The sequence below is a fragment of the Eptatretus burgeri genome, chromosome 10 (genome assembly GCF_056783735.1).
Source record: "Eptatretus burgeri isolate ZD-2024b chromosome 10, Ebu_testis_v1, whole genome shotgun sequence".
Classification (NCBI taxonomy): domain Eukaryota; kingdom Metazoa; phylum Chordata; class Myxini; order Myxiniformes; family Myxinidae; genus Eptatretus; species Eptatretus burgeri.
Window position 1 is genome coordinate 71,927,756 of NC_140970.1, and position 23,193 is coordinate 71,950,948.

At 44.2% G+C, this 23,193-nt stretch overlaps 1 protein-coding gene across 8 annotated transcripts in view; it reads left to right on the plus strand.

The window, feature by feature from the left end:
- Positions 1-23,193, plus strand: part of LOC147018851 (uncharacterized) — a 180,994-nt gene that overhangs the window by 11,907 nt on the left and 145,894 nt on the right. For 7 of the 8 annotated variants that reach the window (XM_085898926.1, XM_085898930.1, XM_085898931.1 and 4 more), the window contains 2 exons: positions 13,856-13,948; positions 19,297-19,431. In XM_085898926.1, the coding sequence (XP_085755052.1) occupies positions 13,856-13,948; positions 19,297-19,431 (228 nt within the window). Of the gene's footprint in view, positions 1-13,855; positions 13,949-19,296; positions 19,432-23,193 lie in introns of those variants that run through there. The other variant, XM_085898933.1, reaches the window with a different exon arrangement.

Genomic DNA, 23,193 nt, shown 5'->3' on the forward strand with positions numbered 1-23,193 from the left:
CTCCTCGGAAAAACCGGACCCGGGAGCACTGCTCACAATTGACATCGTGGTGCAGTGGGTTGCTGAACAACCACGAACACCAAACAGTTAACCACGAGTTCCAGTGTCCACCGTCTAATTTGCCGCTTAACAAGAGGTCACGTGCCCTGAACAGGGAACGCGCCCTTGGCGATGCACCAATCTTATCTTGATTACATCTTAAGTAATGGAGCTGAGCATTTACCGCTGGTGCACGCTGACTTTGACAGGTCAATTAGTTTGGGAATTATAATCTTCCAGTCTGTCGATGTTTTGGACAATGCTGGTTCAATGGAAGGAAATGCCAATCACGGACAGGTTGAAATGTCAACAAGGAATTTATTATAAAGAAAAATATATAAACTGAAGGACTTTTTATTTTCTTGTCAATTTAAATGGATAAATTCAAATCAAATGTTCAATCAACAAAATAATCTCAAACAAATAAGGAATTCAACAAGCATTTATCGAAAAATTGACAAGGAGCAGATGCTCATCACAATGCCTTACTTAACAATTAAACATGAGACATGGGTACCCATCAGATTAGTCAGGGTGAAAAAGAAATCCGGTCTCGGCTTACCAAGCCAGAAGTCGTCGTGTGTCGATTAAAATTACTATACCCAAAATGTGTGAGCGTGCCTTTGTCTACCTCTCCAAATGAGCTCTCCACAGCAAGGCTCGTTTCCGCTGCCAGCACCCTACCTCGCCGTGCACCCACCCACAAACAGACTCGAACACCAATCGACATCACCTCACCCCCAGGAAACAGGCACACCAAGAGCCGGGCACGCAAAGAGCCAGGCACTGAGCAGAACCAGCAGGAACAGTCCAACTGTCACCAACCGCTGTTGCTGCTGTCCCCAACCGTCAGGAGCTGTCACTAACCGTCAAGCAGGATCTCTGACCAACTGTCATCAGGATCTCTGACCAACTGTCATCAGGATCTCTGACCAACTGTCATCAGGATCTCTCACCAACTGCCAACAGGATCTCTCACCAACTGCTTCAGGATCTCTCACCAACTCCAACCGTTAACAGGATCGCTCACCAACTCTAACCGTCAACAGGATCTCTCACCAACTCTAACCGTCAACAGGATCTCTCACCAACTCTAACCGTCAACAGGATCTCTCACCAACTCTAACCGTCAACAGGATCTCTCACCAACTCTAACCGTCAACAGGATCTCTCACCGACTCTAACCGTCAACAGGATCTCTCACCGACTCTAACCGTCAACAGGATCTCTCACCGACTCTAACCGTCAATAGGTTCTCTCACCAACTCAAACCATCAACAGGATCGCTCACCGACTCTAACCGTCAACAGGATCTCTCACCAATTCTAACCGTCAACAGGATCTCTCACCAATTCCAACCGTCAACAGGATCTCTCACCAACTCTAACCGTCAACAGGATCTCTCACCAACTCTAACCGTCAACAGGATCTCTCACCTACTCTCACCCTCAACAGGATCTCTCACCAACTCTAACCGTCAACAGGATCTCTCACCAACTCTAACCGTCAACAGGATCTCTCACCTACTCTCACCCTCAACAGGATCTCTCACCGACTCTAACCGTCAACAGGATCTCTCACCGACTCTAACCGTCAACTGGATCTCTCACCGACTCTAACCGTCAACAGGATCTCTCACCAACTCTAACCGTCAACAGGATCTCTCACCAACTCTAACCGTCAACAGGATCTCTCACCAACTCTAACCGTCAACAGGATCTCTCACCAACTCTAACCGTCAACAGGATCTCTCACCTACTCTCACCCTCAACAGGATCTCTCACCGACTCTAACCGTCAACAGGATCTCTCACCGACTCTAACCGTCAACTGGATCTCTCACCGACTCTCACCGTCAACAGGATCTCTCACCAACTCAAACCGTCAACAGGATCTCTCACCAACTCTAACCGTCAACAGGATCTCTCACCAACTCTAACCGTCAACAGGATCTCTCACCAACTCTAACCGTCAACAGGATCTCTCACCAACTCTAACCGTCAACAGGATCTCTCACCAACTCTAACCGTCAACAGGATCTCTCACCAACTCTAACCGTCAACAGGATCTCTCACCAACTCTAACCGTCAACAGGATCTCTCACCAACTCTAACCGTCAACAGGATCTCTCACCAACTCTAACCGTCAACAGGATCTCTCACCAACTCTAACCGTCAACAGGATCTCTCACCAACTCTAACCGTCAACAGGATCTCTCACCAACTCTAACCGTCAACAGGATCTCTCACCAATAACCGTCAACAGGTTCTCTCACCAACTCTAACCGTCAACAGGTTCTCTCACCAACTCAAACCGTCAACAGGTTCTCTCACCAACTCAAACAGTCAACAGGATCGCTCACCAACTTGCACCGTCAACAGGATCTCTCACCAACTCTAACCGTCAACAGGATCTCTCACCTACTCTCACCCTCAACAGGATCTCTCACCAACTCTAACCGTCAACAGGATCTCTCACCAACTCTAACCGTCAACAGGATCTCTCACCAATAACCGTCAACAGGTTCTCTCACCAACTCTAACCGTCAACAGGTTCTCTCACCAACTCAAACCGTCAACAGGTTCTCTCACCAACTCAAACCGTCAACAGGATCGCTCACCAACTTGCACCGTCAACAGGATCTCTCACCAACTCTAACCGTCAACAGGATCTCTCACCTACTCTCACCCTCAACAGGATCTCTCACCAACTCTAACCGTCAACAGGATCTCTCACCAACTCTAACCGTCAACAGGATCTCTCACCAACTCTAACCGTCAACAGGATCTCTCACCAACTCTAACCGTCAACAGGATCTCTCACCTACTCTCACCCTCAACAGGATCTCTCACCAACTCTAACCGTCAACAGGATCTCTCACCAACTCTAACCGTCAACAGGATCTCTCACCAACTCTAACCGTCAACAGGATCTCTCACCAACTCTAACCGTCAACAGGATCTCTCACCGACTCTAACCGTCAACAGGATCTCTCACCGACTCTTAACCGTCAACAGGATCTCCCACCAACTGCTCACAAGGCAGTCCTGGCATCCTTTTATAGCGACCAGTGTGGGCTGAGCCTCAAGCACGACTTCAGCCAAATCTAGCTTGCCTATTGGCGGATCGCTGCATGCGACCTCCAACCGTTCATTCTCAAGGTCATTCTCCTGACCATCGAAAGAGATGTACCTCCCAATTAACACAGGCCTGGCTTATGATGCCATGCTCTGGCCGTTGGACGAATGCCAGAAAGCAGCCATTTTCCAGAACAACCAAGTGAAAACATGAAGCGCTCACAAAACGTCAACGGGCAATTATCACCTTTTTGTTCAGCCCGATACAAAGAAGAGCCAGCCAGCGTCCCTAGAGCTGCTGAACGGGGTGTCGATCACCAATGGAAAAAGATGGGGTCAAATGTCGATGAAAGAAAATGGGTGTTTAATGTCAATGGAAAAAGGTGGGTGCCTGAGGTAAATGATCCAAGACCACAGCCATGTTTGACTGTCAGAATGAGCTGTACAGGAAAGGCTTGTGGTGTGATTACTCAACTGTCCTGTAAGTCCAATGTGAAAATGATAACCAAAATATAATATGTAAATAAACTGTATTTCCAAGCCAATGTGTCTTGATGGAAAGGGAATAGACGAATCTCCGTTGGACTAATGGCTATCTCTTGCGTGCACGAACGGTGAATATCGCTCATGCAGAAATGAAAACTGATGTAAAATCATACATCATTAACGTGTCATAAAGAGGAAAAGGTTCCCTTTCTTTCCTAGGGATAACCTGTTCTCTACCCTTCTCCAGTGCATCCAAGAGTTAGAATTCCACCAGACAAGGGGATGGGTCTATTCTGAACATGCATTTATGGAAATAACTGTCTGAGGACCTGCATGTTGTGTGCATTACTCGGATCCGATTCTGAAATCCACAACAAATCGGCATCCAACAACTCTGAAATCTGAAATCCACAACATTATTCTAGTTTTGTATTTGTAATTAATTTTCTGAAATTTGTAGAATTTGTTTTTCACTTGGAAGTTGTGGGTTACGATGTTTAAATGAAGGTGGAAAAAGTCTGATTTAATGCAATTTAATTCCAGTCTGTAAGGCAACAAAAGGTGAAAATTTGGAAAGGGGGTGTCGACTTTCAATAAGCACTGCATATTGGTTAGGTTAGGTATGGGAGCATATGCCGGAGCAGCACGTCGCTGTGTCCACTTTCCGTCAGTACTCCAGGGGCCTCCATCTGGCCATCCCCTGGCAGATGCCTGGCCCATCCTTATCAACTTGAGGTGTCAATCAACCTGCTGCAACCATGAGGCATGCGGTTGTCCCATTGGCTATCTCCACTCACGATCTCACTCGCTGAGAGAATCTGGTGAGCAGGATCAATGTCAGGAAATCAAGCTACATGTCCATACAGCTGCAGCTGACGCTCACGGACTCCACAAGAAATAAATCTCATCTGAGTCTCTTTCAGCAACCTCTCGTTCGACCCAAAGTCCGAAGAGACTTGGTACTGAAGGAGTTAAGTCTTCGTCTCAGATCCTTTGTCAGAGTCCAAGTCTCACATGTGTAGAGCAAGATGGGAACCACCAAGGACATGAAGACTTGGACTTTCACCCTCCTGCATCGGTACCGAAAGTACCACACTCAATGATCCATTGAATCCATGACTCCCCATGCCCGACACTGGCATCTGTTGACCTCTGGCTCGCAACCTGTGGGGACATGAATATCACTGCCAAGGGAAGTGAATCTCTCTGTGACCTCAGTATCCTCACAACAAACATTATCGCCGACCTCGACGGATGTGATTCTGTTTACTGGGCGTTCAAAACCCACTACTCATTCCACGATACAAGATGGCACTTTCGCAAGGGAAATGGACGCAACGAACGGGATACGTTTCACACAAGGACATTTATTCATACAGCACACGTATTCATAAGCAAGGCAGTCATGCAATATACAAGCAAGAATTGGAAAACAAAAGCAATACGACCGACTATAAGCAAGGATCAATTTACATGCACAGTTACTTGCACAGTTTCTACTTGGCAGGACACGGCACCACAGCATGCATACAAAAACAAAGAAATGGCCACCCCCAACGACGAGGGTGGCAGACAGGGTCCGCGGACCGACGACCAAACAAGCAAAAGGCTGAAGGGCAGAAGGGGCTTCAGGACCTGGAGGACCGAACGGGTCCCGTGAGACCGAAGGGTTTTACCCGCGTCCTCGTGGCGTGACGATGGGCAGGTCGCGACGTCGACTCCCCACGGCCTTGCGTAGCCGCGCCTGACCTCGGGCCCCTGGCGTGGTCAGCCAGCTCTCTCCGGCGTTGCTGCTGGTGCTTCCATGACCCACGACCAAACAAGCAAAAGATGAAGGGCAGAAGGGGCTTCAGGACCAGAGAGAGAGAAGCCCAAAATGAAGAGTCCAAACGAAGAGAGGGAGAAGAGAAGCCCAAGGGGTGACCAGCACCACGAGACCAAGAACGAACGAGCCAGCATGAACCGAGAAGAGACCCCCGAGCCTCGCGTCTGTTCGCCTTTTGTAAAGCGGGGCTCCGCCCTTTGCCCCGCCCCATTTCTGGCTCCACCTCCCTTCTGGAAGTTTCCCAAAAAGGGGTGTGCCCTCTCGCTCCTCCCCCAACCCTCCCCGTGCCGTATGGGGGACGAGGAAAGTCAGTTTTGGCTCGGGGCCAGGGAATTATTCCCCCAAAATCAGACCCCTCCTTTGCATGACCTTTGACCCCCGCTCGGATCGCACCTCCCCCACACCAAACGCGGGGAAGAACAGGCGGGGAAAAAAACCCCACAGGCTTCACAAGTGCTTTTTGTTCTGCCATTCGGAAGCGGTTGTTGGGAGCGACGTTGGTGGTGGTGGTGGTTCGGTTGTGGTTGATGGTTGAGGCGATCGTGGTTGTTTTGATGGTGGCGTGCTTGGCGTTGGGGTTAAGGTGGTTGTTGTAATGGTGGTTGAGACGTGGTTGGTTCAAAATAACGACAGAAAAGAAAAACGGCTATCTCAAAGAGTCGCTGCCCGGTGAACACGAATAATCCCTTTAAACAACGGTGGGGACCTATCTGCACACAAACTTAGCGTCATAACTGATCTTAGGGCCCTTTATGGTGTATTGCTAATTTCCACAGCCGTAACAATATAGTCCGGGAGCCAACCGATCAAAATTAAAAAAAAATTGCCCGGTCTGCTATAAAATTTTTGTGTTGATTTTCATAAAGAGACACCCTTTGAGTATATGAAAACCAATGTTGGCAATGGTGAAACTCTTGCGCAACAACACAGTCAACACTTTTGCGAGCCCCCTCTGATAACAAAATGTTGGCAAAAGCGAAGATGTAGGATGGGGGTAGGGGTAATTCATATTGTCCTAAAATCATAACCACTAAACCTCTATACACAAATGACCCCTCATATTAAAGAGGAGTTCATTTCCTATATCACAATTGGTGTAGATTTAACCTACCTACAATTGACAAGGTTATATGTCAAACAACAAAAGATTTATGCAACTCAGAAATGCTTGACTATCAATGGGGTCAGGAACAAGAACATACTTTTACATGCCATGGTTTTAAGGAAGATAAAATTAGAAATGGATTAACACAATATTGTGACATGAAACATCCTCTTCAGAGGAAGAGTCACTCTCTGAAACAACTCCACCACATGAACCTCTCTGACCAAGGCATATGCATGTCACTCAGCAAGGCACAGCAGCCTTTTTGCATGAACATCGTTTCAGACATTTGGATAATTTGCACATGCAAGACACCGTTTTGTCTATGTTTGGCTTGGCTGGCTTAGACATGAGAATTGGGACCAGTTTTCCATTGATAAGGGTTCTGCCAAATGTTGTGGCTGGGGGAAGTGCTCGGTCACTGAGATGTGCACGTCTATACAGAAGCAATTGATACAATGCTCTTAAAACAAGGAAGTAAAACGCATCTTCTGTTGCTGGCAGTGACCTAAGGTCTAATTTTGAAGAGACAAACATATGCTGCCTGAGGGTATCCAAACAGCTGAACCCTTTTTGGCCATGCAGAGCAGTCCAGTATACTCTGGCCTCATCAATGACACATTCTGTTGCTGCCATTTCACTATCTCTTCCAAAATCAACAAGGTGGGGAAGGTTTCCTATCAGTCCCAGAGAAACCTGTGCCGCTCTTCTTTTCACAGGAACACAGGCATCATCCCAACTGACTGGAAGAGGGGCCTTGTTGTCCCTCTCTGGAAAGGGAAGGGTGATCGCCAAGACTGCAACAACTACCGAGGGGTGACGCTGCTCTCAGTGCCGGGCAAGGTCTTTGCTCGGATAATTCTTGATAGGGTTCGCCACCATCTGCTTGAGCACCAGCGTCCAGAGCAGTCAGGCTTTACACCAAAGAGGTCAACGATTTACCGTATCCTTGCACTTCGTGTCCTCACCGAACGCAGACGAGAGTTTTGGCAGGGGCTGCTTGCAGCCTATGTTGATCTCTGTAAAGCGTTCGATTCAGTGAATCGGGATGTCCTCTGGAGGATTCTTGGTCTTCGTGGGGTGCCACCGAAACTGATCGATCTGATGTCTGAACTCTACTCTGGTACTGAGAGTGCTGTGAAGTGTGGTGGTACCATCTCTGACTTATTTCCAGTTGTTACTGGAGTTCGTCAGGGATGTGTACTTGCCCCCACACTTTTCAGCACTTGTATGGACTGGATTTTAGGGAGGATGTCGGAGAGATCAAGTTGCGGTGCATCGTTTGGCAATGTGAAGATCTCGGACCTTGATTTTGCAGATGATGCAGTCATCTTTGCGGAGACTTTAGACATCCTCTTGGGGGCCCTCGAGGTGCTGAATGAGGAGTCGGAGCCGTTGGGATTACGGATTTCTTGGGTCAAAACTAAGATCCAGGCTTTCGGTGACATCTTGGATGCTGCTGTCCTGTCTGTGTCTGTTTGTGGTGAGGATGTTGAGGTCGTGGATAGATTCACTTACCTTGGCAGTGATATTCATGTCTCCGCAGGTTGTGAGCCGGAGGTCAATAGACGTCTGGGTCGGGCCTGGGGAGTCATGGATTCACTGGATCATGGGGTGTGGCGCTGCCGGTACCTGTGCGGGAGGACGAAAGTCCGAGTCTTCAGGTCCTTGGTACTTCCAGTCTTGCTCTATGGGTGCGAGACTTGGACTTTGACCAAGGATCTGAGACGGAGACTTAATTCCTTTGGTACCAGGTCTCTTCGAAGAATCCTTGGCTATCGCTGGTCGGATTTTGTGTCCAACGAGCGGTTGCTGAGAGAGACTCGGATGAGATTTGTTACCTGCATAGTCCGTGAGCGTCAGCTGCGGCTGTATGGACATGTGGCTCGTTTTCCTGACGCTGATCCTGCTCACCAGATTCTCTCAGCGAGGGAGTCTCATGAGTGGAGGAGGCCAGTGGGCTGACCACGTGCCTCATGGTTGCAGCAGGTTGACCATCATCTCAAGGAGATGGGGATGGGCCTGGCATCTGCCTGGGGGATGGCCAGATGGAGGCCCCTGGAGTACCGGCGGAAAGTGGACGCAGCGACGCGCTGTTCTGGCACATGCTCCCATACCTGACCTGACCTCTTCTTTTCCCCTTCTGAATGGGTAGCTCACTGTGTCACATCCACACAACACATATGTGCACAGAAGTGTAGCTGCGACATCAAGAGGATTTTCTGGTACTTCCTGCTCAACACTTCTACCAGCTCATGAATAGGTAGGTATTGATTCTGCCGTTGTATCCAGAGTTCTTGCAATGTGTTCAAGCAGCAGAAGTGATATATACACAGCATAATTATATCTGTATCTGTTGCATGCACAACAGCTCGATGGTGATCAAGATATTCCACACAATATGCAAGATGAGCAATAATCCTTGTCTCTGCCTCTTCATGTTCTTCACAAGGTAAGTCCAGAACTGAACTTGATGCTGATGTGATGGAAAGAGTGTGACCTTTGTTTTCCATCATACCACCAATAATGATGGTCACTCCATCTGGAATAGCTTCAGGACTCTCACAAAGGGAAGTGCCAATGAAGTTCTGAAGATTTCCTTTATTTCTTGGATTCTTCATGAGTAAATTCCAGTCCGGAATTTCTAGACTCTTGGATGGTGAGAATTGTCTTGCCTGGTCTGTCTGGTTTCTCCTCTGCTGCTCATCACCCTTCAAAGTATGGCTATCATCAAAATCATACTGATCACCAATGATGTTGACACAGTTGCACATTTCAGGTTTCAACTGCAGGAGCTTGCGAAGATACAGCTGGGGAAGTTCAAATGTTTTCGCACCCATTTTTTGGTATTTATTTACAAATGCCATTGTGTCTACCAGATAAACTGTGTATAGGTCACTCTGTGGTAATGATGGCATCTGTAAAACAACATCCTGCTCAGCTTCAGCAATTAGCACTGCCACGAAATCAGACTTGTTGCCTTTGCGCATTACAAACCCCTGTGCTAAGCGTGGATCAACCTCAAACAGGGATGATGGATAGTCTGTCCATTCATGGGAAAATGCAATCTGTCTTGTGACTGGGTCGGCATCTCGATAGAAACACAACACACGTGTAGTTGCAGTCTCATCTTGATAGATCCTGATTAAACTCTGTTTCCTTGATGGGTTTGGTTTCTTCTGTGAGGAGAAAGTTACCAGCTTCAGTGGTTCAATCTTAATAGAGACCACCTCTTCTGCTTTCATAATGGCTTCCATGCCCTTAGCTTGAGCATGGACCAAGTCTTTTGAAGCATCCTTCTCACCAGTTGCTCTATTGAGCAGATCCACTTGGTTGTTACACTGGAATGGGTTTATCATCTGCTGGCATATCACTTTCTTGATCTCCTCAACATGCATATGTTCTTCTGTTGCCTGCTTATGTGTTTCTCCATGATGAGTAGATTTCTGTTGGCCTAGATTAGCCATAGACTTTATGTTCTCTGATACAGCTGTGAGAAATGGTGCTGTCTTCACATATTTATCTCGAGCAGCTGGTGCCTGAGATATGCCTTTGAACAGCGATGTCTTCCCTTCATTGTTGTATGTCTGCTCCAGGGCCATGTCACTCCAAACACCATTGAATTTTCCTTTGGAAGAGTGAACTGTGAAGTACCCAACCTGGATCCAGCAAACCTTAACCGAACTGTGTTCAATAGAGTAAGAGGATTTTGGGGGTAGGGGTAACTTTGGTTGACAAAAATGTTAATTTTCTCTTTAAAAATTGATAGAACTCACTCAAATTTGCTGTTTTAATTAGCCATGGATACCATGTTCATATCACATTAAGAGAAATTAGTATTCTAATGCAGCATCTGCCTATGATAAGAAAAGTTCTAAAGGCCATCTTCAAAAAACGTTATTTTTAAGGCATTTTTCACAAAATTATGTACTTTTACGAGGTTTACTTCCACAAAGGCAATTTTTTTTTGTCATTTTACAATGCACTGATTGAATTCTTACATTTAGTTCACATTTATTTTTCATGAATGTGATTTTTTAATTTTTTTAGAAATTTTATTGACAATTGCTGTTTTATCAAATTTTTCAAATCTTCCTCAAACAAAAACGTCCGCCAAAATTTTTCGCAAGAGCTTATGAATTGCCAACATTGGTTTTCATGAACTGCAAACATATATCTAAACATCCTGGGGGTGTAAAATTTTATAGCAGAGGCTGTAAGGTCCAACCCTAAAACAGCCTCGTACACAGGTTGGCTCCCGGACTAATATGTATTTGCTTTCTTTTCTGAAACCACACATAATTACGATGAAATTTTATGACTACCTTTATCACCCGTTATGTACCAAAGTTTATTCACGACGTAAAAAAAAAAATCCAAAGGTATTTACTTTCTTCTCCGTTACATATTTTTGGGTCATCCATGCCTACCAATGGTTCCCTGGTTATCTTGTCCAGCCACTACTAAGTTAGCGCCCAGGGGTATTGCCCCTATTTTTATTATTTTGGTGAGGATACTTGAACATCAGTTCTGGCCGGCTCGGATTGTGGAAAGATTTGACGAATTTCACAGGCACGATTCAGCTACCAATAATGCACCACCCAACCCCCCCTCCCAATAATGGGATGTGGCTGTGTGAAGCCCCAGATGATTTGCCAATTAATGATCTGAGTGTGTTCTCAAACTAAGTTGCATCTCTTTGTGAACCAAAAGAAGTTGCGCATTTCAGCTGAATGCATTTTATTCTTCATTGTAATCTTCCCTTCTCTGTTGACTGTCTCCATTGTATTTAAGTAGCTGGGTGAATTAAGGCAGGTGGTGGTTAAGCTTTGCCTTGTTTAGTGTGAATTTTTTTTTTGTTGAAACGCTGTCCATTGAAGTTTGTAGATTAAGTTAATTAGTTGGGAGTGGTGCCGGCGCAGTGAAAGCTCCGCTGCTAATTCATTTGATTAGTATCCCAGCCACATTACCTGCTCATTGGAGGCATGGACTTCTCGGTACTTGGACCCAACAAGCAAAACGGGGCTGACATATTGAATGGTCCAGAGCAGAAAAGGGCAGCACATATTGATGGCAATATATCTTTGACATTTGTTAACGAAAGAATCGGAAAATTGGTTCTTCTGAGCGTAGCTCTTTGATTTGAGCAAATGATCGAATGAATTTGCCAGTGCATAAAGCAGAGTTGTTGATTTTGCTGAAGTGTGCACTGTGTGGCTGAATGTATGTAGTGGACACTGTAGTACATACTGTTTATTATGTGCTTTAGGTAAAATGTTTTGTGTGGGCAGTCATATTGATTATGTATCGATCGTGCTGTGTTGTACTGACCATCTTTAGCAGCTGTTATCTGTGCTGCAGAAGAAATTAAGTGCATTATATTGTGCTTAAGCTGAATCTCAAGGATTAGCTTATCCTTTGCAAGTAATTGAATGAGTTCTGCAGGAATCTATGAATCACCCTTTGATGGATTATGATTATATGAGGTAAAGGGTCGACTTTGACGCATCAGGAAAAACGATTGAACTGGACGAAAGAAGGAAGATCTTTGCCGAGCAGGCGACCGGCCGAAGATTCTTTTGAGATGCGACGATTAAAAATCTTTTCCTAAATGTACCAGTGACTCGAAAATGGATGTTTGTGTTAACCCACATATCACTCTGTCCAACAGAACGATGAATTACAAATATTTTATCTTCCCTTCGAGTGCAGTTTGATGTAGTTTTTGCATTAAAATGCAGTTGAGAGGGTTGATTTGGAGAAATAAAATAAAATATAAAACAAAGTCCGTTACTGGTTCAGCCGACATTAACTCTGGTAAACCATTATGTAATCCGTGTTGAATGTAAGCATTTTCTTCTTCCATCTTTAATGGCCACAATTATTCCCACGTTCTTCTGCGGTTGGCCTGGCAAAGCTTAGCCCAATTCTTTCACAAACCTGCTGGCCAGACCTGACATTTGATTAAGGTTTTGGCAGGAATTTGGCGAGGGTGCTGGCTCGCTCAACCTAGTATTCACGAAGAACACCGTAGGATCTTTAACGTTCACCAACTAATTTCGGCAGATGGGATTAACATCAATCCAAGGGACGTCACGCACATTGATGAATCGCCCTGCCTGTGCAACACCGGGTTGACAGTTTATAGCTGGGTCAGGATTTGAACCCAGGCTGGACTGCTTCGAGGCAAGTGTGCGTTCCTCTCTGCCATCCTGTCAGCCTGAAAATAACATAAGTATAATTAATGTATGATCTGTTATATTTAACAGAATAGAGAGTCAAAATATTTTCCCCTTTTGAGAATGTTTCGGAACCAGCAACGTGACTGTGGCATCAATAAACTATTACTGGAATGGGGGGAGGGGTGGTTGGGATAGGGGAAGATTGACTTGAAACGACATCAAAATTGGCCAACTGTGCAAGACCATTCATCTGTGGTTCAAGCAAAAACCTTTTAACTGGTGTGCATGTCCATGTGACGGACTGCAGGTCCCTCAACCCCACCCCCCCCCCCCACCACGTAATATTCCAAATCCCTTGTCTCATTGCTCACTAATGAAAGTTTGTTGGTAACCTACACACATGCTAACACTGTTTCTGAGACAAATAATTGCAATTCCTTCTGCAGTGAGGGTGCACTGCATGCACGAGTGCCAGCACTACGGAGATGCCACCATCATTAGTGATGAAAATGCGGGTGTGTGCGTGTGCTTTTGTGCTTGATCAATTTTATTTTCCTCATGTACAAAATCCCTTTGGATATTTGCAGTCTAAATTCCTTCTATTTTGCATTGCAGCAGCTGTTTTTTTTTATTTCTTCAAGGTTCTTGGTGATTTTAATTTTAAATTTTTTTCCCCTTTATTATTGATTTATTAATTTTTTTCTGATTATCCTGGCCATCGAAGACGGTATCGTGAACCTTTCTTCAAGGTGGCAGCTTTCCACTTTAAATCTTGGCGACTAATTTCCATTTCACTCCATGCCCCTTAACCAGGCAACCGTTCACTGCCAGACTTGGCTGAAGCCCTTGACGGAAATGCACTTTGTAAATCTTAAAGTCCCCTGGACAGAAGGCCGCATGCAGTCTTTCAGCCATAGCTAATGGTTATAGGCACAAGGATTAACTCGACATTCCAACAGTGATTGCCCCATTGAGCTTTACAGAGAAATCATGACCGGCAATCAAGGACAGGTGAAGGTTGGTTGGTTTTCCTGAAGCTAATCACTGGTGGTATGCTTGTTAAACAGATTCTTGTTTCATACATTTGCTTTTCCCTTATGCCCATTTCATTCTTTTCCCAACCCATTTACCCTTGTCCCCAGGTCTTGTGGCAACTGGACGTTTTCCGGAGGAGTTTTCGCCAACTGTCGGGTCACAAATGTCTTGGTGGTTCCTGCATTTTTTGTGCCCTCAAGGTGAGATGTGTGGCAGCATGTCTTTGTGCTGGCTGTCTAGATCTTGAACTCCAAAATATTACCGTGTAAAAATCCAATTTGCAACACAAATTTTGGAGTGCCTTTCCAATAGTGCTTTGTCTGGGTATTTAAGCATTTGGTCTTTAAAAGGCATGTGCCAACAAATTGGCCACTTTTTGAGTTATGATGTTTCACATTGCTAATCCTCTTTTTGTTGTTGTTGAACTAATGACCAGAAGTTTTATACTTTTTGTTTTTTTTTTACTTTTAATTCATGAAAACATGCACCAAATTTCACCATGATCACGAGTTTGCATATATTTCCCAAAGATCTGGCTTGATATATGATAAAGCATTGACTTCTATGAGAATATGATGAAGCGTTCATCGGCTGAATCTGGGTATTTCTCTGAAGGTGAAAGTGAGCGATCAATATTCGGTGAAGAACAAATTGTGGAAGACAAACGCAATTAAAATACTGTTGACCTAGCTGATTGCTTTGGCAATACCTTGGTTTGTAGCATTGTTTTGTGAAAACAATGTTGGAGTTTTTGGAGGGAAACAAGCTTGTCATCATGGTCAAGGGTTGAACTGTTGGCTACTAAAACTTGCAACACAGGTGTGTGTATGGTTGTGGTTGTGTTGTGTTGTTGGTTGAACCCCTTAACTTGGTGAGGCAACAAGGGACAGGATGGTCTGTTGGCCACATGAACGTTCTCTGCCCTCCTGATCACCAGTTCGGAGATGGATTGCAGTCAGGAAGGACAAATTAAACAAACGGATCAATTTAGGGTCGACATTGCTCCTTTTATTTAATATATCCGAGCATAATGCCTGGTGCTGGCTAAATAGTTCGGGTGGTGGGATTGGGATCCCAGGATCCTGAGTTCAAATCCCACTCGGCTGTTGAATTAATACCAGGTAGGGTTGACTCTGCCTGTCATCCTTCCGAGGTCAGCAAAATGAGTGCCAGCTTGCTGGTATCCTGTGTCGGAGTGGCGACCCGTCCAGGATTGTACCCACGAGACAAGGAGACTGCTTCTGCAGCACCGACGCTCTGCACAGAGTATGGTCCCAATGGATGGATGGATACTAGCATATAAGACCCGTCGTTTCACTTATGGGAATACCAATCTTTCCTGCATGGCTAATCTATGGGGCAAGAGCAAAAAGGGAATCCGGGGAGTTCCTGCCCTCCGTGCGGTGATAACCAGCGTCAGAAGTTGGCGTTCGCAGTTTCGCCACGTGTGCCCACACACAAACCTTCCTTTTTTTTTCCTTTTTTTTTGCATCACAAACTTTCCTGGGAGTTCCCGAATCCACAGTCTTTGGTTTCATTGAAATCTGTTAATCCGTTCTCAAGTTGTAGGATGACAAACAGACACGGCTCCTTTTATAATATAGATTCCCACCCCGATTGTTCAAATACACATTACAAAATCACTTTTTGACGCTGTTCGTCTCGGATTTGGATTCTTCCAATGGGAGTGCCTGATGACGTCACTTGACAGTTTTGAATCTAAGTTCTGAAGAGACAGTGCATTTGAGAGCCGGGGCCATCTTGGGTGAGGTCTGTATCGAGTTCAAGCTAAGAACCGGGAAAGTGAAGAGAGTATGGTGTCTCCCCCCACCAGAACTCCTTGCGAGAGCTGGGATTCTTTGGACATGCCCTCTCCCCTCGCCGCTCCTCAGAACCATTCCCGAGAGCTGCCTCGCAGCGGGTTGTTTGTGGGGGATTAACACTCTGCTTCTCCCAACCAATCGAGCCAAGAGCATCTCACTCAGCTGGACAAGGCCTGACTAAACCTTTTTTTTTTAAACTCCCCTCCCCACAATCTATATACTCTAAATGGATGAGGTGTGTGTGTGTGTGTGTGTGTGTGTGTGTGTGTGTGTGTGTGTGTGTGTGTGTGTGTGTGTGTGTGTGTGTGTGTGTGTGTGTGTGTGTGTGTGTGTGTGTGTGTGTGTGTGTGTGTGTGTGGCACGTTTTTTTGTTAAGTTCTCATGGACCTTTCTGATTATGGAGTGTGGTGCACCAAAATGATAGTCATGACCTCCTGAGTTGATTTGGCTAATTAACTACAAAGACTCCAGAAGAATTCCCATGTTTTAAACGCATTCCAGGTTAAGGTGTATAGAACAGCTTAATAGGTCCTTCAAGATTGTGCAGTTTTACCATGAGACATAATTTGCAGCTGATTCTCTCCATTACAGCCAGAGGGTGCTAATGGCATTTAAACGAGGACTGGTCATCATTGGTTAGATATTCATAAGGTGTGCCATCCTGGTGAAGGCAAATAAGTCCAAAATCCAGATTGGTGTCTCCGTTTAATGGTTAATCGCTGACGACCTTAAATATCTGTCTTTTGACATGAGTGGCCGGTCTGAAGCCTCCGGGTTGGAGGCGACACTTTCGTCTGTGCATGTATAGGATTCACGTCTGTTGGAGATCGGTGGGGGCGCTTCATCACGCTCCACGCGAAGAATCTGCCTGGTTGAAGTGACTGAGCAGTGAGCAGAGGTCCCACGTAGATTGTTTGATGGCGGCGCTTTATCGTGAATACCGAATTAAACACCAATTGGATAGCGCTTTTTCCCTCCCATTCACTACGCAGATGTTTCATTTAACAAGCGTTTTAACAATAAATGGAAATGCAGGAATAAATACTTCCACACACAATGAGATCTCCATGGCTTATCAGATAAGCTCAATCGCTTTCACTCGGGGAGGGGGGGAGGGGGAGAGAGACAGAGACAGACACTGTCTGTGTGTCTGTCTGTGACACAGACGGAGGGACACAGAGAGACACACACACACACACACACACACACACACACACACACACACACACACACACACACACACACACACACACACACACACACACACACACACACGTGAAAACCCGGGTGAGCACATTGACCATGCGCTCTGTTTTCCCTTGTTTTGTTCCTGTTCTGAACACCAGAACTGCTTGTGGCTTCCTATAAAAATGGTACGGAATCTTGCCAGATGAACAGTGATGAGCATGAAGATCCAGGGGCAATGCGAGGTGGCCAAAACCAGTCGACAAACCCAGAGTGAAGGGAGTGAAGCTCAAAGCAGAGAGAGACAGAGAGAGACAGAGAGAGACAGAGAGAGAGACAGAGAGAGAGACAGAGAGAGAGACAGAGAGAGAGACAGAGAGAGAGAGAGACAGAGACAGAGAGAGAGACAGAGAGAGAGAGAGACAGAGAGAGAGACAGAGAGAGAGACAGAGAGAGAGAGAGACAGAGACAGAGACAGAGACAAAAAAAAAAAAACAGAGAACACCCAGCCACTCTGCTGAGCCCAGTGAATGAGCCCCTCCTATCCTTTTTGCCCATCCATGGAGCATGTCTTTGGCCAGAAGACCCCAGGCCGATGGCTGTTTATGGCTACATCCAATCGCAGTGCGACCTTTCACCGACTGTATGCAGGGATGGCATGTGTCTTTCATCTTGTGGAGGGTAAAAGAGGCCACATTCTTGTTGAGACATTATGCCAGATGGGCAACACTAAACAGTTATATGTCTAAGCAATGAAAGAGGGGGTTTAGACACAAATATTATGGTGAAGAGACTAGAGCTTTATTAAACACTTAATGTGACACGTTTTTATCTCGCACAAGAAAGATAACACTTCATGACATTACTATGGATACTACCCCGTACGGGGCACAGGGGAAGCAGAGGGGGGCAGGGTGTAAAAGAAGCAGGGGGGGGGGAAATCAAGAACCAGTAATCACAAGGAGCTCTTTATTTAAGTTTTAAGTTAAATGTGGTTAGTCAACTTCATTTTTTCCTCTGCCACCAAAGGTGGACAGAGGTTATGTTTTCACCCCTGTTTGTCTATCTGTCTGTCTGTTTGTGAGGATATCTCAAAAAATTATGGACAGATTCGAATGAAACTTGGTGGACAGGTTGGGTGTGTGACGAGGATGAGTTTTTTCAATTTTGGTGAAGATCAGGATCTGGATACGATTTTTTACATATATATATATATTTTCTAAGTGATTCTTCACCATTGAGAGATGGGGCCAAAAACGATATATGGCATGAGAGATCAAAATGTTATGGACGGGTTCTGGCAAATCTTGGTGGTTGAGTTGAGTAAGTGACAACAACAAGCCAATTAGATTTTGGTAAAGGTCTATATGCAGATCCAGCCAATCATTTGTCATACAAAACGTGGCGGAAATATGAGCTCCACTGAGTGCTGTTCTCATTTTCATTGCTTTTGACTTGGATTATAGTTCTTTCTTCTTTTCTTTATCTTTCCAAGTCATTTTTTTCTGGGATATTGTATTACTGTAATGCTCACTACTTTGTTTGTCAAACAATGATTACATTGTGTTTCTCAGCATCACACCTCAAGTGTCGAGGCTTGGTGAGGCAGGAGAATGATTAGACTTTAGTTTTTAACAATCGGTGGTGGAGTTGTCAACCATGCAATAATGTTTCAAAGTGATTCTTACTTTTCTAAGTGACAGGTTTTTAAAGGTACTAGTGCGTGCCCGTAAAAAAAAAAAAAAAAATAATAATAATAAATAAATAAACCACACAGGCCGTTTCTTCGCTCTCACGTACCCGTACGTGCGTGACCCGGAAGTTCGATATTATTCGCTGTTACGATTATTCGCAATTTATTTTTAATACCCAATTATTCAATTAGCGCCAACGTATTTTACCTTTTCGCAATGTCGTGGCAAGGAAAAACAAAAAGAGAAGAGAAGAGAGAGAAAAAATTTACTTCCTGGTTCAGAGCATACCAGCTCACTCTGATGTTACCGACATTTATGCACCGTCTAATATGAAAACGATCATAACTTGGGCCATTGTGTTTATCTATAAATGCGCATAAGAAATCGGGAAATTATTAGAATACACGAAGTCATCACTCTCCGGAAGCCCGTACGTTGTAACCCGTAATGGGGAATGTGGCTGTGCTTCCCTTCCCCATCGGCCACGCCCACACAACAACGTGTCTTCCCATTGGTTTGGTAAATAAATGGCCATAACTTGGGAACCACTTGTCCGATTAATATCAAACCTTGAAAAGGCACATCCTCAGCTCCCCAGCAATATACCTGGCAAGTTTCAATGAGATCGGACCAGAGGTTGTCGAGAAACAGCGGAGACACAGACACACACACACACACACACACACACACACACAGACATACACACACACACACACACACACACACACACACAGACATACACACACACACACACACACACTGCTGGAATTATAGATTGTTTCTAAGTGACTGTAAGGTGCGAGTTGTGGTAAGATGTGATGAGTTAACCTTGCTCCTGTTATGCAGTTCATGTTTGGGCAGTTTGAGCACAGCGAGAAGAAGGCCCTGCACTCTGATACACTTCGTTCAGCTCTTGCTGAAACATTCAAAGAGGAAGATCGTTTCCAGCTCGGTCTCATGGAGGATGCAGCTGAGTGTTTTGTGAGTTCTAATTTTGATTGTGAATTTTTTTGCATCTCAATTGATTTCCATGTGTAATGTGAACACACACAGTAAGAATGGTTTTACTCCTTTTCGGATGTGTACATAGCCAGCACAATATGTCATTCTTAATACCCTTCCTTGTTAAACAAAAACATCGTGCCTCAAAGATGTTGTTTTAATCGAAAATATTCTGTTTGTTCAACAGGCCTGATGTATGTAATGCTGAAGTTTCAGATTTATTTTGTTGTTCCATCCTCTTTTCATCTCGCTGAACATCATCTTGATTTTCAGCAAAATGCATTCATTAAAGCAGGAAATGCTTGACTTATAGGTAACTAGACGACCCATGAACCCGTTGGGTTCCCATTGTGACAGCGGTTGATGAAAAGCATTTCAAGAAAAAAAACAAGCAGTCATAGACTGGTACTTACGAAATCGTCAACTTGACCTCTGACTTTGTCTAATAAAAGCTGTCTCGAGAGAAGGTAGCGACGCAAACCAGAAGTTTCTATGATGATGCTATACCAAACCATCAAAAATCGAATGTTTGACCTCACTGTGACCTTGACCTTTGACCGATTTTGACCAAAATCTAATCAGCGCTAGCCATCACCCTCCTGGATCACGTGGTGTAATTTGACATTGGTAGCTTCTTCTGTTCTCGAGTTATCGTGGCTACAAACACACAAACAGATGATGAAAGTCATCAATATACTTACGAAATCTAAAGATTTTGTAAGTAAAAAGATAGCTCCAGCGAACTATACCGCTCAGGTTGTTTGCATTGATCAAATACTCCCAAAGAGTACTTGACTGAATCAGGAATTGATTTTTTAATATTTTTTTTTTGTTGCCTGATTTGAACGAAACGACACTGCACACCCCAGGCGAATGGGTGAGTAAGGTGGCCCTAAAATTTTTGTGCTATCGTGTACCATTTTGGCAGTATTTCGGGAACATACATACAAGATGAGAGTTTTAGTAATATATAGATGGCTTAGGACAAATTCACTCCAAAAATTTTAAGCAACTGACTTTACTCAAGCATTCAGACAAAAGTGCAGGTAACATTTGAACAACTCATTAAAACTTAGATCAAAAAAGTGCTGTTTGTCCCCAATAACAGAGCTGAACGAGATGGGCACTCGGTGGAGCGCATACCTCCTCCCCATAATTCCTGATCCACGAGAACATATCTGGCCCAATACATTTTTGAACTATGGGGGGAGCACTTGGGAGAGTGCAAAACCTCCGCCGCCAATACTACTGGGTCACTCAAGTGAACCTTATACCTTATTCATTAAATATGATGTCAACAGTGCTGACAGTTATAGTTCTTTTCTCCAACATTTTTTTTTGGAGGTGGGGGGGGGGGGTTGGAAATCACTTAAAACATGTAGAAATGCAAAAAAAGATCGAAATTTTGTTGAAAAAAAGTTGCAAAAAAATTTTTTTTGGGGGGGGGGAGTTGTAAATCACTTAAAACATGTAGAAATGCAAAAAAAAAAATTTTTTTCTCTAACAACTTTTTTTGGGGGGACTTGGAAATCACTTAAAACATGTAGAAATGCAAAAAAAAAAAATTTCTCTAACAATTTTTTTTGGGGGGGTAACAATTTTTGGGGGGGTTGGAAATCACTTAAAGCATGTAGAAATGCAAAAAAAAAAATTCCTCTATTTTTTGTGGCGGGGGTAACAATTTTTTTTGGGGGGGGTTGGAAATCACTGAAAACATGCAGAAATGCAAAAAAAAACTTTTTTTTTTTCTCTAACAATTTTTTTTGGGGGGGGGGCAAGTCCAAAATTTAATGGCATGATCCTTGGACCATAACTAACCCCCCCACCAAGTTTCGTCGAAATCCGTCGAAGTTTTTCCGTAATACTGTTCACAAACAAACACACAAACAAACAAACAAACAAACAAACAAACAGAAAGGGGTGAAAACAGTAACCTCCATCCATCTTCGAAGATGGCGGAGGTTAAATATCATGCTCTCTATCTTTTTTTGAGACCCATCTCTCAATGGTGACGATTCACTTTTAAAAAATTCTAGTCTGATCCGGATTCGGATCTTCACCAAAATTGAATCACTTCTGCCTTCCCACACACCCAAGCTGTCCACAAAATTTCATCTGGATCAGTCCACAACTTTTTGAGATATTGTGCTATATATCGTTTTTGGCCCTATCTCTCAATGGTGAAGAATCACTTAAGAAATTCGAGTAGTCGGATCTGGATCCGGATCTTCACCAAAATCTAATCGGTTCGTCCTCGTCACACACCGAACCTGTTAACAAACTTTCATTCGGATCCGTCCACAAATTTTTGAGATATCTTGTACACAAACAGACAGAAAGGGGTGAAAACATAACCACCTTCACCTTCGGTGGTGGAGGTAATAATAGTTATTAACCTCTGCCACCGAAGGTGAAGGAGGTTGTTATCACCCCTGTTTGTCTGTTGGATTTGCTATATACGAGATATCCCTTATTGTCAGGTTTTCTGGCTGTCTGTCTGTCTGTCTGTGTGTATGTGTGTCTGCAACGCGAGGCTCCACAGCACGAACCAGCGAACCGATTTCGATGAAACTTTGCCAACAGTTGGAATATATACTGGGAATGTGCGTGTTTGAATTTCGTTGCCTAGCAACCACCCGTTGCTGTGCAGCGGCCGAAAAACCGCGTACAGTATTTTCAATACTTGTCCTTCAGTTTTGAATGTAGAGAAACGAGACTTTGGAATTAAACATTTTGAGATATTTAGAAAATTTTACTCGAGCCGATTTTTGATTGAGGTTTTATTTTTCAAATGGTAGTCCTTCAAAAATCGGGTGTCTATTTACCGTCATTTAAGGTGTGCATAGTGTTTGTAAGGAACTACACAGTCGTTCCACCTTCGATCTCTCCTTGTTCCAAACGTTATTGACCAAAGTGAAAAGGATCCAAAATAAATGGAATCACCGGCATTTCTGTCTTTGTGAATTTCTAATAATATGTTTATTTATTTACCGAAAACAATTCCACGATCCACACACCACCTTCAATTATTTATTTATTTATCGAAAACAATTCCACGATCCACACACCACCTACAATTATTTATTTATTTACCGAAAACGATTCCCCACACACACACCACCTCCAATTATTTATTTACCAAAAATGATTCCACGACCCACACTCCGCCTCCAATTATTTATTTATTTACCGAAAACGATTCCCCACCCACACACCACCTCCAATTATTTATTTACCAAAAACGATTCCACGACCCACACTCCGCCTCCAATTATTTATTTATTTTCCGTAAACTATTCCATGATCCACACACCACCTTCAATTATTTATTTATTTACTGAAAACGATTCCACGACCCACACACCACCTCCAATTATTTATTATTTAAAGTGGGAGTGGCGTAGGAAAGTGGGCGTGGCTTATGAAAAATATTGTGTGGCTCAGGAGGTGTGGTCAAACAAGAGCATTGAGAGAAGTTTATCGGGTTTTGTGTGTGTGTGTGTGTGTGTGTGTGTGTGTGTGTGTGTGTGTGTGTGTGTGTGTGTGTGTGTCTGCAACGCGAGGCTCCACAGCACAAACCAGCAAACCGATTATTTTTCAAATGGTAGTCCTTCAAAAATAGCTTGTCTATTTGCCATCATTTTTTATGAGGAGTGCCAGTTGGCAAAATACGCAATAGGAAAAATCTTGCCAGGCAGAGGAACAATTGTATGTGAACCAATACGTCTTGGCAATGAATCT